The sequence below is a fragment of the Elephas maximus genome, chromosome 1 (assembly GCF_024166365.1).
Source record: "Elephas maximus indicus isolate mEleMax1 chromosome 1, mEleMax1 primary haplotype, whole genome shotgun sequence".
Lineage (NCBI taxonomy): Eukaryota > Metazoa > Chordata > Mammalia > Proboscidea > Elephantidae > Elephas > Elephas maximus.
The window spans coordinates 224,561,702-224,581,040 of record NC_064819.1 but is presented as its reverse complement, the minus strand read 5'-3'; the positions used below and the strand labels follow the sequence as shown (position 1 = coordinate 224,581,040).

The 19,339-nt window shown below is 40.4% G+C and overlaps 1 protein-coding gene across 1 annotated transcript; it reads left to right on the top strand.

The window, feature by feature from the left end:
• Positions 1 to 706: 706 nt before the first annotated feature.
• Positions 707 to 11,187, top strand: FBXO5 (F-box protein 5). The gene is made up of 5 exons (XM_049904016.1): positions 707 to 877; positions 6,685 to 7,399; positions 8,299 to 8,389; positions 9,355 to 9,537; positions 10,612 to 11,187. The coding sequence occupies exons 1-5, from the start codon at positions 709 to 711 to the stop codon at positions 10,861 to 10,863; spliced, it is 1,410 nt and encodes a 469-aa protein (XP_049759973.1). The 5' UTR covers positions 707 to 708; the 3' UTR covers positions 10,864 to 11,187.
• The last annotated feature ends 8,152 nt before the right edge of the window (positions 11,188 to 19,339 follow it).

Below are 19,339 nucleotides of genomic sequence, written 5' to 3'. Positions count from 1 at the left end.
CCCGCGCAGGTGGCCCCCCGGACCCGCCCACCGTTGCCAGCTCTTCTTTGGTCCCCGAGGAGAAACGAGGGGCGCCCCAGCACGCACGCGCCAACCCGCCAACTCCGCGGCCACGCCCACCAAGGGTGACTGCGCAGAAGCAAGAGCAGGGGCGGGGCAAAATTACGAGGGAGCGAGAAGCGCGCGGGCAAATTCTAGAGAGGCGGGGTAGGTAGGGGAGGGGGAGGGCTCACCTTCCGGAAAGTTTGGCTTCCCGGACGACCAGAGTCGCCGCTAACCCAGCTACCACTTGTGAGATGACCGAAGAAAGTCGGCTACCCTTTTTACTCACCGGAGATCCTCAGACGGAAACCGGAGCTGTCTTCAGGTTGAATTCAGGATTCGCAGGAGGCCTATGGATGGCAGGGTGGCTGGCGGGCGCATGCGTGGCAGGACCTCTCCACGTGCAGCGGGACCCCGCCCCTGGCCCCGCCCCTGTCTTAGCATCTCTCAGGACGCGCGGAACCGGAGAGATGCGAGGAGGCTGGACTTGGAGGCCGACCCCGCCTCTGGAGCCTCGGATTGGCCTAGGGTGGCGGCGCCTCCGCCCACCTCCCCGCTATTGGTGCGCATGTGAGAGCGACGTGTCCTATTGGGCCGCATGGATTTGGGCACCAAATTCAAAGATTTTAAAAGTACCAGCTGGCGCCTTTTAGATGACACAGCTTTATGAAGAGAGCGGTGGGTGCTGTTGCTGCTCGAGCTGCTCCCTCACCTGAGGCCGAGGCCACCTCCGCTGGCATGAACCGGAGTCCCTGCAGCTGCTGCTCAAGTCCACTCTCGTGCTCCTGCCGCTGCAGTCCCCTGACAGCTACCAGGCACCCGCGCCCCTCGGATAGTGAGTGAGGGGAGAGGGCCAAGGCAGGGGTCGCACTCCGGGGGTGGGTGGTGACCCTGGGACCCCCTCGCCGGGATCCCCCGAACCCGGCCGCTCCGCCACACGCTGGGCGGAGGCGGCGGCGTTCCTGAGACGGGACGAGAAGCCCGAGGGGATCAGGAGAGGTGGCCCGGGGGGCTCAGGAGAGGTGGCCCGTGTGCCGAGGCGGGATTGCAGGCCCCGGTCCCGCTGCCACGCCAGACCCGAGCGCCACCCTCGGAGGGCCGGAGGTCGTAGCTGCTAGGGTGCGCTTTCGCCTTCCTGGGAGATCCACCTATCCCCGCCCGCTGACTAGGCGCCAAATGCCCCCTCCCCTCCCCCACCCGGGGCCTCTGGCTCTGACAGGGCGCGCGAACCAGCAGCCCCCGAGTCGGGCCAGGTGCCGAACTCCGTCTCCCTGCTCCCCCTTTGGATTATTTCTACCCCGCATTCTCAGAACCGAAGTACACGTTCCCGATTTTTCGCCGCCTCAGTCCTGTGGCGGGCGCGGGAGATCTGCTGGTGTTATCTCCCGCCTCCTCCGCACGTCCCGCGCCCTGAGGGGCCATCCCTCCGGCCCCTCAGCATTTCAGGGTCTCCCTGCCCACTCCCGCCAAAAGGAGGGGTCCCCCTCGGGCCAAACTCAACTGGAATGTTCACACAAAAACGTTCATTTTCCCCTTGCCCAGTATCTCAGCCTCAAGGTCTGGAGTCGAAAGCAGAGGGAAAAGAGAGAGCATTCTTTTATATAAAACAGTGAATTTGCCCATATTTAGCTGACTTTGTGAAAATCGGATACTATTTTTCCCCTGAAGAATTGGATATTCCTTTATTCCAAAGCTTGAGTAGAATAGAATGGTAGACACTGGAAAACGCTTATTACTATCCTTTCTTGCTCTCTAAGAGAGATTCAAAAGCATTTATTTTACCTCAGAAATTATGAAAAATTAAAAAACTTGTAATTCAGTTTTGAAGTGCTTGATAATCACTGAAACATGCCCTTTTCATTAGAAGAAGAACCTAGAATGCTCAAAATGGAAAAAAAAAAAAAAAAAGTGCTTTAACAGGCCAAAATATTTATCTTCCTAAGTCTCCCTACAAAATTCTGAAGGTTGATAGCTTTATGAAGGTTTTTGTTTGGTTGTTTCACTCCAGGTTTCTTTACTACCTTGCCCCTCAGAGAACATTTACTGTACTGGGGATTTTTTTTCCCTCCTGTCTACAGGTTTGAGGAAATAAATTCTTGCATCTGGGTATTTTTGAAGATAGACTTTTCTAAAATATTCTAGTTTGTGACTGGCTTGCAGTTTATGGCTACAGGACTCCCCTTTCAGATTCTTAAGCAACTGAATAGCCATGCTTAACGTTGGACGCCATGGTGGTTTTATCTACAAGTTTTGGGGAAATGCAGACCTTCATTAACTAATATATTGGAAGGAATGAGGAAAATTTTTAAACAGTATCTTAATTTAACTATGGTAGTGCCATATGAAGTATCAGATCTATATCTAAAAGTTAAATAGAAAGTAAAACTCTGTACACTTAATTATGATACCACTTTTTCATGGTTGGAATGTGAGTGACTGAAAGGTGTAAAATATGCAGTATGTTGAGTCTTTACAACAATTCCTTGATGTAGATATTAGTACCTTCGTTTTGGAGAAAATGAAAGGGAGACTAACAGAACGTTACATACATATGAATGGTCACAGAGATAGTCAGAAGGCTGAACAAGGATTTTCATTTGAACTGGGTATGTCTTGAAATGTATACTTCTGTGTGGAATATATTTTACTAATTTTAGATGTTCATGATTTGCAAAGAAAAAATGAAGGTTTGATTTATGATGAATAATGTGGTAAAAGTAGATCTTTTGATTAGATCCTGTGTAACAGGCACACTGCCATGCTTTAATACAATTTTATTATCTGAGTCTCATTTTACGGATGAGGAAACTGAGGCTTTAAAGAGTTAACTTTACAAAAGGGGTGCTTAACTTTTCTCCTCAGTTTTTCCCAACTGAAGAAATGGCACTTTAGTATAGATGCTCAAACCTTAAACCCCACAGTAGTTTTTATTTCCTTTTCCGCTCACCGTATATATCCAGAACATCAGCAAGCTCTGTTGGCTTTGCCCCCCTGAGTATATCTTGAGTCCATTCAATCAGCGTCATTTCCACTGTAATCTTCCTAGTCCTGGCTACCCAAATCTCAGCAACTCCTGTGGTATACACTCCTAACTGGCCTTCTGCTTCCACTTTTGTCTTCCTATAATCCGTTATCCGCAACTGTCAATGATCTTTTTACAGTGTAAACCAAATTTTTCTCCTCTACCTAGAACCTCCCAAAGTTTCATTTATTTTTGAAGTGAAACCTTGTTTTTCATTCTTCCTTTAGCTCACTAAGTTGCAGCCATGCAGTCCCTTCTCTTCCTTGAACATTCTAAATTTGTTCTTGCTTTCCATGTTTCTCTCAGTCTGGAACACTCTTCACCAACATGTCACAAGGCTTTCAGATCTCAAAATGTCACCCTCTCTAGACATCTTCCCCTCCCCCCACCCTGTCACTGAGTAGGCATTGGTTAAATGAGTGAAGTGGCAGAACTAGACTCTTAACTCTCATTTCTCTGATTAAAGAGGTCTTAGAACTGTGTAGTATTTTCTCCCGTTGTGGTTAATATCAGATCAGCTATATGAACTTAGATTTCCTGGATTGTTTAGGAACACTTGCCTTGGTAATTGGAAAACATTGAGCTAGTCAAAAAAAAAAAAAAAAATGGGCTCTAGCCTGTCCTCGTCAGTTTTGTTTTGTATAAAAGGTGGTACTTACTCAACTTATTTTTGAAGTGTTGTTAAGATTTATGTTATTTACTCACCCCCAGAGAGGTGAAACAAAGTTTTAGGTATAGGCTGTGCATAGTGACTTCCTTCCGAAGAGAGTGGTATGAAAAGGTAAAAATAGTAACTTCACAGTAGACAAACACTCCCTCAGCCAGGTGATTGACATCATCAGTAATCAATCATGCTGATAGTATACACTCTTAATATGATGTGATGATGACAGTGCACTTTACTGTTGTCCTCCTCCAAAAAACCTAACCCTAGCCTTACTACGAGAAACATACAGAACAAACCCAAATTGAGGGACATTCTACAAAATACCTGACCAGTCCCTGGGTTTCACAGTTTGCCCTCAGCTACTAACTGAGAGGTTGACAGTTCAAATCCAGCCTGTGGTGTCACAGAAGAAAGGCCTTGGTAATCTGCTTCTGAAAGGTCACAGCCACATGGGGTCAACATGGGTTGGAATTGACCTAAAAGCAGTGGTTTGGTTTTGGATTTTATAGGATGGTCTCCCAGTAACTCAGTTCTAAAGACAGGGCGGGTGGAGAATGCCTTTGAGAGGAATTAAAAGAAAAAGGGTTCCTGAAGTACACTTTCAGGCTTCTTTGCTTTAGGCAGTCAAACAGTATAGGGCATGCCTCTGTACCAGCCTTCTGCTTCCATTTTACCCTCAGATAGATTGTGGTCATATGTAAATCAGACTTAATTCTTTAGTTGGGTTAGAAATAGAAACAATTTCAGAATTTTATAATTTGTTCTAGAGTTAGGGAATTTGCATTTTTTATTTACTTTTTTATGCCCTTGTACTTTTCGTTTAAACCTAAATTTTAGGTTTTGTCCAAGGTTTAGTGGGGTCCTGGAGCACCTACTTTGTGTCTGTCACTGTGAGAATTTAAAGGCAGTCTTTACCTACACGGCTACTTTTATCACAGTATTCTTTGGTGCTGTGACTTGAAAGGCTTTGCTCTAAAGTAAAAAAAAAAAAAATTAAATTGGTATGGACAGTACCAGTATTTAGTATAAACTAAACATACATACTGGTATGTACACCTAAAAACTTATACCCAAAAACCCAGTGCCATCGAGTCAATTCTGACTTATAGTGACCCTATAGGACAGAGTAGAACTGCCCCATAAAGTTTCCAAGGAGCGCCTGGTGGATTCGAACTGCTGACGTTTTGGTTCGTAGACATAGCACTTAACCACTACACCACCAGGGTTTTCCATTTACTTATAGAATAAAATATTACCTACATATGATTAGCTTGAGGTGGGGGGGGTGGTAGATGGGATACATTTGAAACTTTAACACTTAATCTGGCATTCAAGACTTTCTGGGGTTTTCCTTACCTTACATCCCCAGTGTTCATTACTCGTATACTCTGCCTCCAACAATGCTATATATAGTTCTGCTGAACCCATTTACTATATTCTTCCCCCACTGTTGTGCCTTTGCTCAGGTTATATTTACTTAATGCCCTTCCCTACCTCTACTGCCCTCTTAAAATGCTGCCTCCTGCTCCATTATATCTTAACTGATTTCACAGACCCTGTGCACATGGGAGAGGGGGAGTTGCTACAACCCTGAGTAAGTGTTTGACTTTCTTGAGGATGAAGTTAATGAATCATTATGAATTCTAATGAACAATATCTTAACACAATTGAACAGTAATTTGTACCCACCTTCCTACCACCCTCACATTTTTATATCTGGTTTTGAACTGTATGGAGTGCCATTCTTTGTGAGGTGAAGAGTCACCTGGAAAAGAGTAATTCGGCCTTTGCTCTTGGTTCCTGAGAGCTGGACCACACCTGAGGCTAATGGTAGGGGCCTGACCAGACCAAGCGGGAGAGACCATCTGGGGGCCCCATGTTGACTAAGCCTAAGAGGCATGATGTAATTTACCACGGCTAGAGAGGAGGCCTGTAAGAGCCCTAAACTCTGAGATGAGCTTCCTGGTGATTTCTTGATTAATTGTTCTAAGGCTTAAAATAGTTGCTAATGTTTAATATACACATCTTTTGTTACTTTTATGAGACTGTTTTGACCCTTACACATGCCCTTTCCCTACTGGTCTCAACTAACCAGTTTTAGTCAGTGACATGGATTGTGTATAAGTCAAAGCTAACTAACTATAATGCTACTCTAAGTCCAGGGTATAAACAGTGATTCTAGAAGTATTTGATTACTATGAAGGTAGCTTAGACCTCAGACCCCACACTTCTGATGCATCAGATTTCATCATTTATTAAGTAATCTCTTTGCCATCATCTTTAATTAAATTAGATATGTATGTTATACAGACCCAAAGGCACTCTGTTCTGAAGTACCCTTTGTAAGACTAAAGGAAGACTTCAACATGTTTTTGTCACATCTCCATAGTTAAACTTAGAGAATTTCACAACTCTATAGGCAAGTACACATAACCAGTTGGAGTCCCTGGGTAGCTCAAATGGTTAAGCACTCGACTGCCAGCCCAAAGGTTGGTGGTTCAGATTCACCCAGAGGCGCATCAGAAGACAGGCCTGACAGTCTGCTTCTGAAAGTTCATAGCCTTGAAAACACTATGGGGCAGTTTTACTCTGCACATGTGGGGTCACCATAAAATGAAATCGAGTCAGTGGCAACTAACAACATAAGCAAATCTGTAAGTGCTGAGAGAATACAAAATAATTAAATCTGTATATATCCCAGTTTAGGAAACCCTGGTGGAGTAGTGGTTAAGAGCTGTGTCTGCTAACCAAAAGATCAGCAGTTCGAATCTACCAGGCACTCCTTGGAAACCCTATGCAGCAGTTCTGCTCTAACCTGTAGGGTCACTATGAGTTGGAATCGACTCGATGGTGGTGGGTTTGGTTTTAATAGATGTATCCCACTTTAAGAAGTAGGGATGTGTGGAAATTTTGCCATTAAGAAGTAACTATGTTGTGGGTTTTTTTTTTGTAGGTTATAAAGAAGAAAATACCACTCTTTCTGTCAAAATGAAGTGTGATTTTAATTGTGATCATGTTCATTCTGGACTTAAACTGGTAAAACCTGATGATGGTGGAAGGCTGGGCTCCTGCACTCCTGCATATTTGGAAGGTTCTTGTAAAGACTGCACTAAAGACTATGAAAGGTTATCATATATTGGATCACCCATTGTGAACCCCACAACTGTAGAACTTGAAACTGAAAGCATGCCTTTGCATAACAAGGAAAATCAACATGTACAGCAAATACTTGATAGGTCAAATGAAATAGAAGAACTGGACACCAGTAGATTTTATGAAGACAGTGGCTATTCCTCATTTTCTCAGCAAAGTGGCCTCAACGAACATGAAGAGGGTAGTCTTCTGGGGGAAAATACCAGTGACAGTCTACAGCCCTGCCTGCTACAGACACAAAGCCCAGACCAGTATCCCAACAAAAGTTTACTGCCAGTTCTTCATTTTGAAAGAGTCGTTTGTTCAACACTGAAAAAGAATGTCAAACGAAATCCTAAAGTAGATCGAGAGATACTAAAGAAAATTATATCCAGTGGGAATTTTGGACTACAAAATATAATTGGCAGGAAAATGGGCCTAGAGTGTGTAGATATTCTCAGCGAACTCTTTCGAAGAGGACTGAAACTTCTCCTAGCAGATATTTTAGCACAGCTTAGTGATATGGACTTAATCAGGTGAGTATTGTTGCTGAACAGTTTTGTTAACGTGGTTCAACACCCCCACCTCATCAAAGAATGGTGTCGGGTAGTCTTTTTCAGTGTTGTTCAAGAAGGTGATGAATTTTGCCTGAGAGATGATATTTTACTACCTGCGTGCTATTGATAAGTGAAAGAAATGCACTTAATGCAGTCATTTCAAGTTTTATATTTGTACTGTTAGACAGTTATTTCTATTAGATGAGGATCTTTATTCCTTTCAGTTCTAAAATCTTTAACATGTAAGCTGCGTCTTTCAAGCTTACCTATGAAAAAACAGCCTGGTTCCAGCCTGCAGGTCCAATAGGCATGATTTTTGTTATACCTGAAAGTATGAAATAGCTTCTATTTTTTTACCATTTCCATGTAGGACTCTCCTAAGTTTGACAGCAGTGAAAATACAGAGACCCACAAACAGGGATCTGGTTATGACCGTTTCTTGGGAACCTTATATTGATTTCTGCTAAAAGTAGTTTGTTCTAGAGTATTTGGAAATTTGTCTACAACCTTTACCAAATACAGTACTAACACGGTGCTGTATGCACTATGGCGACAACTTTAACTTAAAGATACTGTGAAAAAACTAAGTAAAAGCAGTGGTTTTTAAGCCTGAGTGCATTTTGAATTACTTAGTGTGGAGTTCTTAAAAAATGCAGAAGCTGAGGCCCGTTTTTAGACCAGTGAAACAAAAATGCTTAGACATGGGGCATCCTTAAATCTTAAGTGCCCTAGACAATTGTAAAGTTCAGCCAGGTTTTGAAAACCACTGCTAGTATGATTTTTTTTCTTTCCCTTTTTTATGGCAGTGTTAAATGCTTTTGCATTATATTTATCTTAGCTGTTTGTGATGTTTCAATTGTAACCATTTACTTTTTCAGTGTGGCTAAAGTGAGTACAACTTGGAAGAAGATTCTCGAAGATGATAAGGACGCTTTCCAATTGTACAATAAAGCCATGCAGAGGGTCTCTGTAAGTCTTTATAGTTAATGTTTTCCTTTTAAAATACATTGTTAGTACTCTGTTATCTTTAGAAACAAGAAAGATAACAGATAATCTGGAAATCTTTTTTATTCAAAAATAAGGAGAGGGGAATCCACCACAGTCATTTCTTGGATTCTCCATAGAAATATAATGTCCAAAAGTAAGAAAGGGTAAATTACTTAGTTTTCATATTGTCAGAGTCTACCATATAGTCAGTCGTGGTTGCCATTTGTATGTATGTGTCTTTTTAAATAAGTTTTGGAAAACCCGTTTCATTTGCATTTCTTGGGTATTAAAAAATAAGGGATGTAAATTTTTTTTTCCCAGTTACTAGAAAAACAGTAAATTATCAACATATTGAATATCCTTCTCGTAGGAGGGCATGCGTTTATTTTCCAAAATAGTAACTTTGGAGATGTTTCTGAGAATCAAGATCTACATGTGATTTTTTTTTTTTTTTTTGAGTTAGACGTATTAGGTCCAAACTTCAGTGCTGGAGCTCACTAGCTGTATAGTTTTAGGAAATTACTGCTTAATGCTCCAAGGTCAGTTTCTTTATTGATAAACTGGTCTTAATAATGGAGAATTTTCGGATCTGAAAGGTTTTAAATCTGTTCTTAATGCTGAGGTGACACTTCAAAGTGACTATCACCATCTACTGGTTGTGGGAAGAATGACCTTTTGTTTGGACAGTAGTGCTTTGACATAGGTTAGTTATAAACCAGGTAGTAAGTGCTGTGTAGACTAAGCATGTGAAGTGCTTTCTCACAGTTTTCTGGTTCAAAATGTCTGCAATTAGTGTTAGATATTAGGCCTCAAATACTTGGTTGTATGTCTGTTTAAGTGCGTGCCTAGTTTCCCCTAGTATATACACACACAGTAAAAATGTATGATTGCTGAGAAAAGAGGAAATAAGTTTTGAAGTCCTAATAAATTTTTTTTTTTTAAACTAGGAAAACATTACTAAGTTTTCACCACATGCTTCAACCAGGGAACATATTATGTTCAGAACAGCATTAGCTTCTGTTCAAAAGTCAGCAACCCAGAGTCTCCCAAAAAGAGATACTCGAGCCAAGTTATCCAATCAAGGTGATCAGGAGGGTTCTACTTACAGTCGATATAATGAGTTCTCTGAGGTAATTTTTTGTTTATCAATAAATTAGAAACATGGGTCATTGACTGTTAAAAGGATTTAGGAATAGAAAAGAATTTTAAGGTCAAAATGTCATCTGGCCTTAGATAAAAGCTAACTAATTTGTTCCCTACCACGTTTGGACATCTGATCAGAATAACCTGTTGCTGTCAAGTCGCTTCTGACTCATATCTACCGTACAGGACAGAGTAGAGCTGCCCCATAGGGCTTCCAAGGAGCGGCTAATGGATTCAAACTGCCCACCTTTTGGTTAGCAGGCCAGAGATCTTATCCACTGCACCACCAGGGCTCTTCTGATGAGAATAGTCATTTAAATTTAATTATATAATTAGCACCATTAGGAAATTATTAGTGAGAGGGGGTGCTCTTATCTCTATCCCCTTTATTCTAAACTATAATAGTTGTCATGAGTCAAGATCAAATTGATGGCAACTGGTAGTGGTGGTAGTTTCTGTCTTAAATGTTTGTGATGTAATGACTGTGATCCAATATGCAGATATATTCAAAAGGCATTTCTTGAGCATCTCCGTGTATCAGATACTGCATAGATAAAATGATGGCCTTGCTAGCCTTATAATCTAGAATAGGAGATAGCTACATAGAAATAAATGCCATGTAATGTGATAAACCAAAACCAAACCAGTTGCCTTTGAGCCAGTTCTACTTATGGTGATGCCATGTACTCCAGAGTAGAACTGCTGCATTTAAGTTAGGCATTGATACATGAGTAGACAACATTCATGAAGTAAAAAATATATATATATATTTGAAGTATCAGTAGGAAATAGCCACCAGAACTATTGACAAGTAATGTCCTCTCACCCATTGAACAGTGATCTTAAGGGTAGGACTTGTCTTATGCGTAAAATTGGTGCTTTGTACATGTATTTGGGAAGGGGGGCAGAAGTGGAAAAGTTTTAATTGAGAGTTTAGCTTTCTTATCCACTGCTTTCATATTTCTTACCTCATGATGCTTGTGTGCCCTTCTTGATTTTATTAATTAAATTACATTCAGTCCTTACTCAAATTTGTTAGTAATAGATTTTTTTCTTTCTAGGTTGCTAAGACTTTGAAAAATAGTGAAAGCCTCAAAGCCTGTGTTCGCTGTAATTCACCGGCAAAATATGATGGCTATTTACAGCGGGCCACCTGCAAACGAGAAAGCTGTGGATTTGATTATTGTACAAGGTGTCTTTGTGACTATCACACCACCAAAAACTGTTCAAGTAGCAATCCTCTAAGAGCCAGTTTTAAAACGGGACCTCTGCCTGGTACTAAAAAAAGCAAAAAGAATTTACGAAGATTATGATCTCTTATTATAACTGACCCATGGAGGTTAGTTAGAAGATGTTAGCTTTTAATTTATGAAAATAAATGTATTGTGATTTTCAGTTTTATATTGAAATTGATGTAGGATGTGGAGCTTTTTCCCCGGTGAATAAAGAGGACACACAACCTCTTGAAACATTTTATAATTTAATGTGAAGAAATTTAAAATTTTCACAACAGGTCAGAAAATTTAATATTTTAAGAAAGGAAAACTAGTTAGGCAGTTATCTGATATTTATGATTCTGAGAGTAAAATAAAATTGATTCCATATTATGGTAAAGGAAGGCCATATAATTTTATCTGAACAGTCTTAAATGTTGACTACATTGAGACATTTTATTTGCCTTACCACATTAATACCAATTGAAATATCAACTTCTGGAGTCTGTTAATTTAAATGTTTTGTCACCTCTCTTAAATCTCTTTTTCAGTGTGTGTGTTTCCCAAAAAAAGCCTTTGTGATATCTTCCTTGTTTTCCTTATTTCTGAAGTCTGTTTTAATCTCTTTGTACATATGTAAGTATTTCTATATTTTTATATGTGAAAGTATGAATAAAATCTGTCTTATATATACATGTAAATATAAACTTTGCTGCTGTTATTAATAAAATTATTACAAGCTTAATAAATAATGTGTACCTTTTATTTTGATAAACATCTTAATCCTGGAAAGAGCTGAATTAAAAAGGTTTGAGTGCTCAGCTGCTAACCAAAACGTTGGCCATTCAAACCTACACAACAGCTCCACAGGAGAAAGATCTGGTGATCTCTGTCTGTAAAGATTAATCAAAAAGAAAACCCCATTGCCATCCAGTCAATTCTGACTCCGTGACCCTATAGGACAGTGTAGAACAGACCCACAGGGTTTCCAAAGCTGTCATCGTTACAGAAGCAGACTGCCACATCTTCCTGAGAGAGGCTGGTGGGTTGAACTGCTGACCTTTCAGTTAGCAGAGAGCTTTGCCACTGTACTACCAGGGCTCCTGTGAAGGTTACAGCCTAGGAAACCATATGGGGTTGTTCTGCTCTTGTCACATGTGGTTGCTATGAGTCAAAAATTGACTCGATAGCTCCTAAAAAAAATAGACTGCATTTGTATCTGGGAGGACATTGAGTGGATCTATTCGGCTACTTGTGAGATTTCCAGGATCCTCTGAGTATGTTTTGTCTATTCTGAATACCTTAATTCAGTAATTGTAGAATTGGGTCTTGAAATAAACACTACAAGGTAATTCAATACAGTAGAATCACAAAACAATTTGAGAATTACTGATACATATTAATCCATCACTAAGTGAGTTAGACTGTATGACTTTGTTGTTAGGTGCCATTGAGTCAATTCCTACTCAGTGACCCTACATACAACAGAATAAGACACTGTCAGGTCCTGTGCCATCACAATCGTTGCTATGTTTGAGCCCATGGTTGCAGCCACTGTGTCAGTCCATTTCCTTGAGGATCTTTTTCTTTTTCACTAATCCTCTACTTTTGCCAGGCATGATGTCCGCCAGGGATTGGTCTCCTGATGACATCCAAAGTACGTCAGACAAAGTCATCCTCGCTTCTAAGGATCATTCTGGCTATACTTCTTCCAAGACAGACTTGTTCATTCTTCAGGCAGTCCATGGCACATTCAGTATTCTTCACCAACACCATAATTCAAAGGAGTCAATTCTTCACCCTTCCTTACTCTTTGCATGGATTTCTGATGCGTATGAGGCAATTGAAAAGACCACGGCTTCGTTAAGGCCCACTTAAGTCCTCGGAGTGACACCTTTGCTTTTAGGTCTCTTGCAGCGGATTTGCCCAATGCAGTACATCCTTTCATTTCTTGACTGCAGCCTCCATGGGTGTTGATTGTGAATCCAAGTAGAATGATACCCTTGACAACTTCAATCTTTTCTCCTTTTATTGTGATGTTGCTTATTGGTCCAGTTGTGAGGATTTTTGTTTTCTTTATGTTGAGGTGTAGTCTATACTGAAGGTTATGGTTTTTGGTCTTCATCAGTAAGTATTTCAAGTCCTCGTCACTTCCAGCAATCAAGTTTATGACATCTGGGTGTTAGGTGCCGTCGAGTTGGTTCCGACTCATTAGCGATGCTATGTACAACAGAAAGAAATTCTGTACTGGCCGGTCCTGCACCATCCTCACAGTCATTATGCTTGAGCCCACTGTTGCAGCCACTGGGTCAGTCCATCTCGTTGAGGGTCGTCCTCTTTTTCACTGACCCTCTGCCAAGCATAATGTCCTTTTCCAAGGACTGATCCCACCTGACAAGTCCAAAGTATGTAAGACATAGTCTTGCCATGCTTGCTTACAAGGAACATTCTGGCTATATTCCTTCCAGGACAGATTTGTTCATTCTTTTGGCAGTTCATGGCATACTCAATATTCTTCCCCAACATCATAATTCAAAGACGTCATTCTTCTTTGGGCTAGCTTTCACATGCATATGAGGTGACTGAAAACACCATAGGTCAGGCACAACTTAGTGCAGAAGGTAACATCTTTGCTTTTTAACATTTTAAAGAGGTGTTCTGATGCAGATTTGCCCAATGCAATGCATCTGTTGATTTCTTGACTGTGCTTCCATGGATGTTAATTGTGAATCCAAGTAAAATGAAATCCTTGACAACTACAATCTTTTCTCCATTTATCATGATGTTGCTTATTGTTCCAGTTGCAAGAATTTTTGTTTTCTTTATGTTGAGGTGTAATCTATACTGAAGACTGGTCTTTGATCTTCAGTGTTTCAAGTCCTCTTCACTTTAAGCAAGCAAAGTTACGTTGACTGCATAACAGGTTGTTAATGAGTCTTCCTCCAACCCTGATGCCTCGTTCTTCATATAGTCCAGCTTCTCAGATTATATGCTCAGCATACAGATTGAATAAGTATACTGAAAGGATACAACCCTCACACACACCTTTACTGACTTTAAACCATGCAGCATCCCCTTTGTTCTAGTCGAACTGACTGCCTCTTGATCTATGTACAGTTTCCTCATGAGCACAATTAAGTGTTCTGGAATACCCATTCTTTGAAATACTATCCATAATTTGCTATGATCCACAAAGCTGAATGCCTTTGCATAGTTGATAAAACACAGGTAAACGTCTTCCTGGTATTCTCTGCTTTTCAGCCAGGATCCATCTGACATGTGCAACATCCCTGGCTCCACTTAATAATCTGAATCCACCTTGAATTTCTAGCAGTTCCCTGTCGGTATCCTGCTGCAGCAGCTTTTGAATGATCTTCAGCAAAATTTTACTTTCCTTTGATATTGATGATATTGTTCTATAATTTCCACATTCGGTGGGATCACCTTTCTTTGGAATAGGAATAAATATGGATCTCTTCCATTCAGCTGGCCAGTTAGCTGTCTTCCAAATTTCTTGGTGTAGATGAGTGATCACTTCCAGAGTTGCATCTGTTTGTTGAAACATCTCAACTGATATTCAGACAATTCCTGGAGACTTGTTGTTCACCAATTCCTGCAGTGCAGCTTGGACTTCCTCCTTCAGTACTATTGGTTCCTGATCATATACTACCTCCTGAAATGGTTGAAGGTTGACCAAGTCTTTTATGGTGTTGTCACTGTATTTCTTCTGCCTTTTTTTTTTTTTTATTAACTTTTATTGAGCTTCAAGTGAACGTTTACAAATCAAGTCAGACTGTCACATATAAGTTTATATACATCTTACTCCGTACTCCCACTTGCTCTCCCCCCAAAGAGTCAGCCCTTCCAGTCTCTCCTTTCGTGACAATTTTGCCAGCTTCCAACTCTCTATATCCTCCCATCCCCCCTCCAGACAGGAGATGCCAACACAGTCTCAAGTGTCCACCTGATATAATTAGCTCACTCTTCATCAGCATCTCTCTCCTACCCACTGTCCAGTCCCTTTCATGTCTGATGAGTTGTCTTCAGGGATGGTTCCTGTCCTGTGCCAACAGAAGGTTTGGGGACCATGACTGCGGGGATTCCTCTAGTCTCAGTCAGACCACCAAGTATGGTCTTTTCATGAGAATTGGGGGTCTGCATCCCACTGATCTCCCGCTCCCCCAGGGGCTCTCTGTTGTGCTCCCCGTCAGGGCAGTCATCGATTGTGGCCTGGCACCAACTAGTTCTGGTCTCAGGATGATGTAGGTCTCTGGTTCATGTGGCCCTTTCTGTCTCTTGGGCTCTTAGTTGTCATGTGACCTTGGTGTTCTTCATTCTCCTTTGCTCCAGGTGGGTTAAGACCAACCGATGCATCCTAGACGGCCGCTTGTTAGCATCCAAGACCCCAGACGCCACATTTCAAAGTGGGATGCAGAATGTTTTCATAATAGAATTATTTTGCCAATTGACTTAGAAGTCCCCTTAAACCATGGTCCCCAAACCCCCGCCCTTGCTCCACTGACCTTTGAAGCATTCATTTTATCCCGGAAACTTCTTTGTTTTTGGTCCAGTCCATTTGAGCTGACCTTCCATGTATTGAGTGTTGTCCTTCCCTTCACCTGAAGCAGTTCTTATCTACTAATTAATCAGTAAAAAACACCCTCCCTCCCTCCCTCCCTCCCCCCCCCCCGTAACCACAAAAGTATGTGTTCTTCTCAGTTTGTACTATTTCTCAAGATCTTATAATAGTGGTCTTATACAATATTTGTCCTTTTGCCTCTGACTAATTTCGCTCAGCATAATGCCTTCCAGGTTCCTCCATGTTATGAAATGTTTCAGAGATTCGTCACTGTTCTTTATCGATGCGTAGTATTCCATTGTGTGAATATACCATGATTTATTTACCCATTCATTCGTTGATGGACACCTTGGTTGCTTCCAGCTTTTTGCTATTGTAAACAGAGCTGCAATAAACATGGGTGTGCATATATCTGTTTGTGTGAAGGCTCTTGTTTCTCTAGGGTATATTCCGAGGAGTGGGATTTCTGGGTTGTATGGTAGTTCTATTTCTAACTGTTTAAGATAACGCCAGATAGATTTCCAAAGTGGTTGTACCATTTTACATTCCCACCAGCAGTGTATAAGAGTTCCAATCTCTCTGCAGCCTCTCCAACATTTATTATTTTGTTTTTTTTGGGTTAATGCCAGCCTTGTTGGAGTGAGATGGAATCTCATCGTAGTTTTAATTTGCATTTCTCTAATGGCTAATGATCGAGAGCATTTTCTCATGTATCTGTTAGCTGCCTGAATATCTTCTTTAGTGAAGTGTGTGTTCATATCCTTTGCCCACTTCTTGATTGGGTTGTTTGTCTTTTTGTGGTTGAGTTTTGACAGAATCATATAGATTTTAGAGATCAGGCGCTTGTCGGAGATGTCATAGCTGAAAATTCTTTCCCAGTCTGTAGGTGGTCTTTTTACTCTTTTCGTGAAGTCTTTAGATGAGCATAGGTGTTTGATTTTTAGGAGCTCCCAGTTATCTGGTTTCTCTTCGCATTTTGCGTAATGTTTTGTATTCTGTTTATGCCTTGTATTAGGGCTCCTAAGATTGTCCCTATTTTTTCTTCCATGATCTTTATCGTTTTAGTCTTTATGTTTAGGTCTTTGATCCACTTGGCGTTAGTTTTTCTGCTTGGTGTGAGGTATGGGTCCTGTTTCATTTTTTTGCAAGTGGATATCCAGTTATGCCAGCACCATTTGTTAAAAAGACTATCTTTTCCCCAATTAACTGACACTGGGACTTTGTCAAATATCAGCTGCTCATATGTGGATGGATTTATATCTGGGTTCTCAATTCTGTTCCACTGGTCTATGTGCCTGTTGTTGTACCAATACCAGGTTGTTTTGACTACTGTGGCTGTATAATAGGTTCTGAAATCAGGTAGAGTGAGGCCTCCCACTTTGTTCTTTTTCAGCAATGCTTTGCTTATCCGAGGCTTCTTTCCCTTCCATATGAAGTTGGTGATTTGTTTCTCTATCACCTTAAAAAATGTCATGGGAATTTGGATCGGAAGTGCATTGTATGTATAGATGGCTTTTGGTAGAATAGACATTTTTACTATGTTAAGTCTTCCTATCCATGAGCAGGGTATGTTTTTCCACTTAAGTATGTCCTTTTGAATTTCTTGTAGTAGAGCTTTGTAGTTTTCTTTGTATAGGTCTTTTACATCCTTGGTAAGATTTATTCCTAAGTATTTTATCTTCTTGGGGGCTACTGTGAATGGTATTGATTTGCTGATTTCCTGTTTGATGTTCTTTTTGTTGATGTAGAGGAATCCAAGTGATTTTTGTATGTTTATCTTATAACCTGAGACTCTGCCAAACTCTTCTATTAGTTTCAGTAATTTTCTGGAGGATTCCTTAGGGTTTTCTGTGTATAAGATCATGTCATCTGCAAATAGAGGTAATTTTACTTCCTCCTTGCCAATCTGGATGCCCTTTATTTCTTTGTCTAGCCTAATTGCTCTGGCTAGGACTTCTGGCACAATGTTGAATAAGAGTGGTGATAAAGGGCATCCTTGTCTGGTTCCCATTCTCAAGGGAAATGCTTTCAGGTTCTCTCCATTTAGAGTGATGTTGGCTGTTGGCTTTGCATAGATGCCCTTTATTATGTTGAGGAATTTTCCTTCAATTCCTATTTTGGTGAGAGTTTTTATCATAAATGGGTGTTGGATTTTGTCAAATGCCTTTTCTGCATCAATTGATAAGATCATGTGGTTTTTGTCTTTTGTTTTATTTATGTGGTGGATTACATTAATGGTTTTTCTAATATTAAACCAGCCTTGCATGAAAAAAAACCTGGTATAAATCCCACTTGGTTGTGGTGAATTATTTTTTTGATATGTTGTTGAATTCTGTTGGCTAGAATTTTGTTGAGGATTTTTGCATCTATGTTCATGAGGGATATAGGTCTGTAATTTTCTTTTTTTGTAATGTCTTTACCTGGTTTTGGTATCAGGGAGATGGTGGCTTCATAGAATGAGTTGGGTAGTATTCCGTCATTTTCTATGCTTTGAAATACCTTTAGTAGTAGTGGTGTTAACTCTTCTCTGAAAGTTTGGTAGAACTCTGCAGTGAAGCCGTCCAGGCCAGGGCTTTTTTTTGTTGGGAGTTTTTTGATTACCGTTTCAATCTCTTTTTTTGTTATGGGTCTATTTAGTTGTTCTACTTCTGAATGTGTTAGTTTAGGTAGGTAGTGTTTTTCCAGGAATTCATCCATTTCTTCTAGGTTTGCAAATTTGTTAGAGTACAATTTTTCGTAATAATCTGTTATGATTCTTTTAATTTCAGTTGGGTCTGTTGTGATGTGGCCCATCTAGTTTCTTATTCAGGTTATTTGTTTCCTTTCCTGTATTTCTTTAGTCAGTCTAGCCAATGGTTTATCAATTTTGTTAATTTTTTCAAAGAACCAGCTTTTGGCTTTGTTAATTCTTTCAATTGTTTTTCTGTTCTCTAATTCATTTAGTTCGGCTCTAATTTTTATTATTTGTTTTCTTCTGGTGCCTGATGGATTCTTTTGTTGCTCACTTTCTATTTGTTCAAGTTGTAAGGACAGTTCTCTGATTTTGGCTCTTTCTTCTTTTTGTATGTGTGCATTTATCAATGTAAATTGGCCTCTGAGCACTGCTTTTGCTGTGTCCCAGAGGTTTTGATAGGAAGTATTTTCATTCTCGTTGCATTCTATGAATTTCCTTATTCGCTCATTGATGTCTTCTATAACCCAGTCTTTTTTCAGGAGGGTATTGTTAGGTTTCCAAGTATTTGATTTCTTTTTCCTAATTTTTCTGTTACTGATTTCCACTTTTATGGCCTTGTGGTCTGAGAAGATGCTTTGTAACATTTCGATGTTTTGGATTCTGCAAAGATTTTATGACCTAATATGTGGTCTATTCTAGAGAATGTTCCATGTGCGCTAGAAAAAAAAGTATACTTTGCAGCAGGTGGGTGGAGAGTTCTGTATAAGTCACTGAGGTCAAGTTGGTTGATTGTTGTAATTAGGTCTTCCGTGTCTCTATTGAGCTTCTTACTGGATGTCCTGTCCTTCTCCGAAAGTGGTGTGTTGAAGTCTCCTACTATAATTGTGGAGGTGTCTGTCTCACTTTTGAGTTCTGTTAAAATTTGATTTATGTATCTTGCAGCCCTGTCATTGGGTGCATAAATATTTAATATGGTTATGTCTTCCTGATCAATTGTCCCTTTTATCATTATGTAGTGTCCTTCTTTATCCTTTGTGGTGGATTTAAGTCTAAAGTCTATTTTGTCAGAAATTAATATTGCTACTCCTCTTCATTTTTGCTTATTGTTTGCTTGATATATTTTTTTCCATCCTTTGAGTTTTAGTTTGTTTGTGTCTCTAAGTCTAAGGTGTGTCTCTTGTAGGCAGCATATAGACGGATCGTGTTTCTTTATCCAGTCCGAGACTCTCTGTCTCTTTATTGGTGCATTTAGTCCATTTACATTCAGCGTAATTATAGATAAATAAGTGTTTAGTGTTGTCATTTTGATGCCTTTTTATGTG

Excerpts from the sequence above, each read along its gene's own strand:
- FBXO5 (XM_049904016.1), top strand. The coding sequence starts at position 709 with ATGAAGAGAGCGGTGGGTGCTGTTGCTGCTCGAGCTGCTCCCTCACCT. Across the intron at positions 878-6,684 it reads GCACCCGCGCCCCTCGGATA|GTTATAAAGAAGAAAATACC; the intron begins GTGAGTGAGGGG and ends TTTTTTTTGTAG. Across the intron at positions 9,538-10,611 it reads GATATAATGAGTTCTCTGAG|GTTGCTAAGACTTTGAAAAA; the intron begins GTAATTTTTTGT and ends TTTTCTTTCTAG.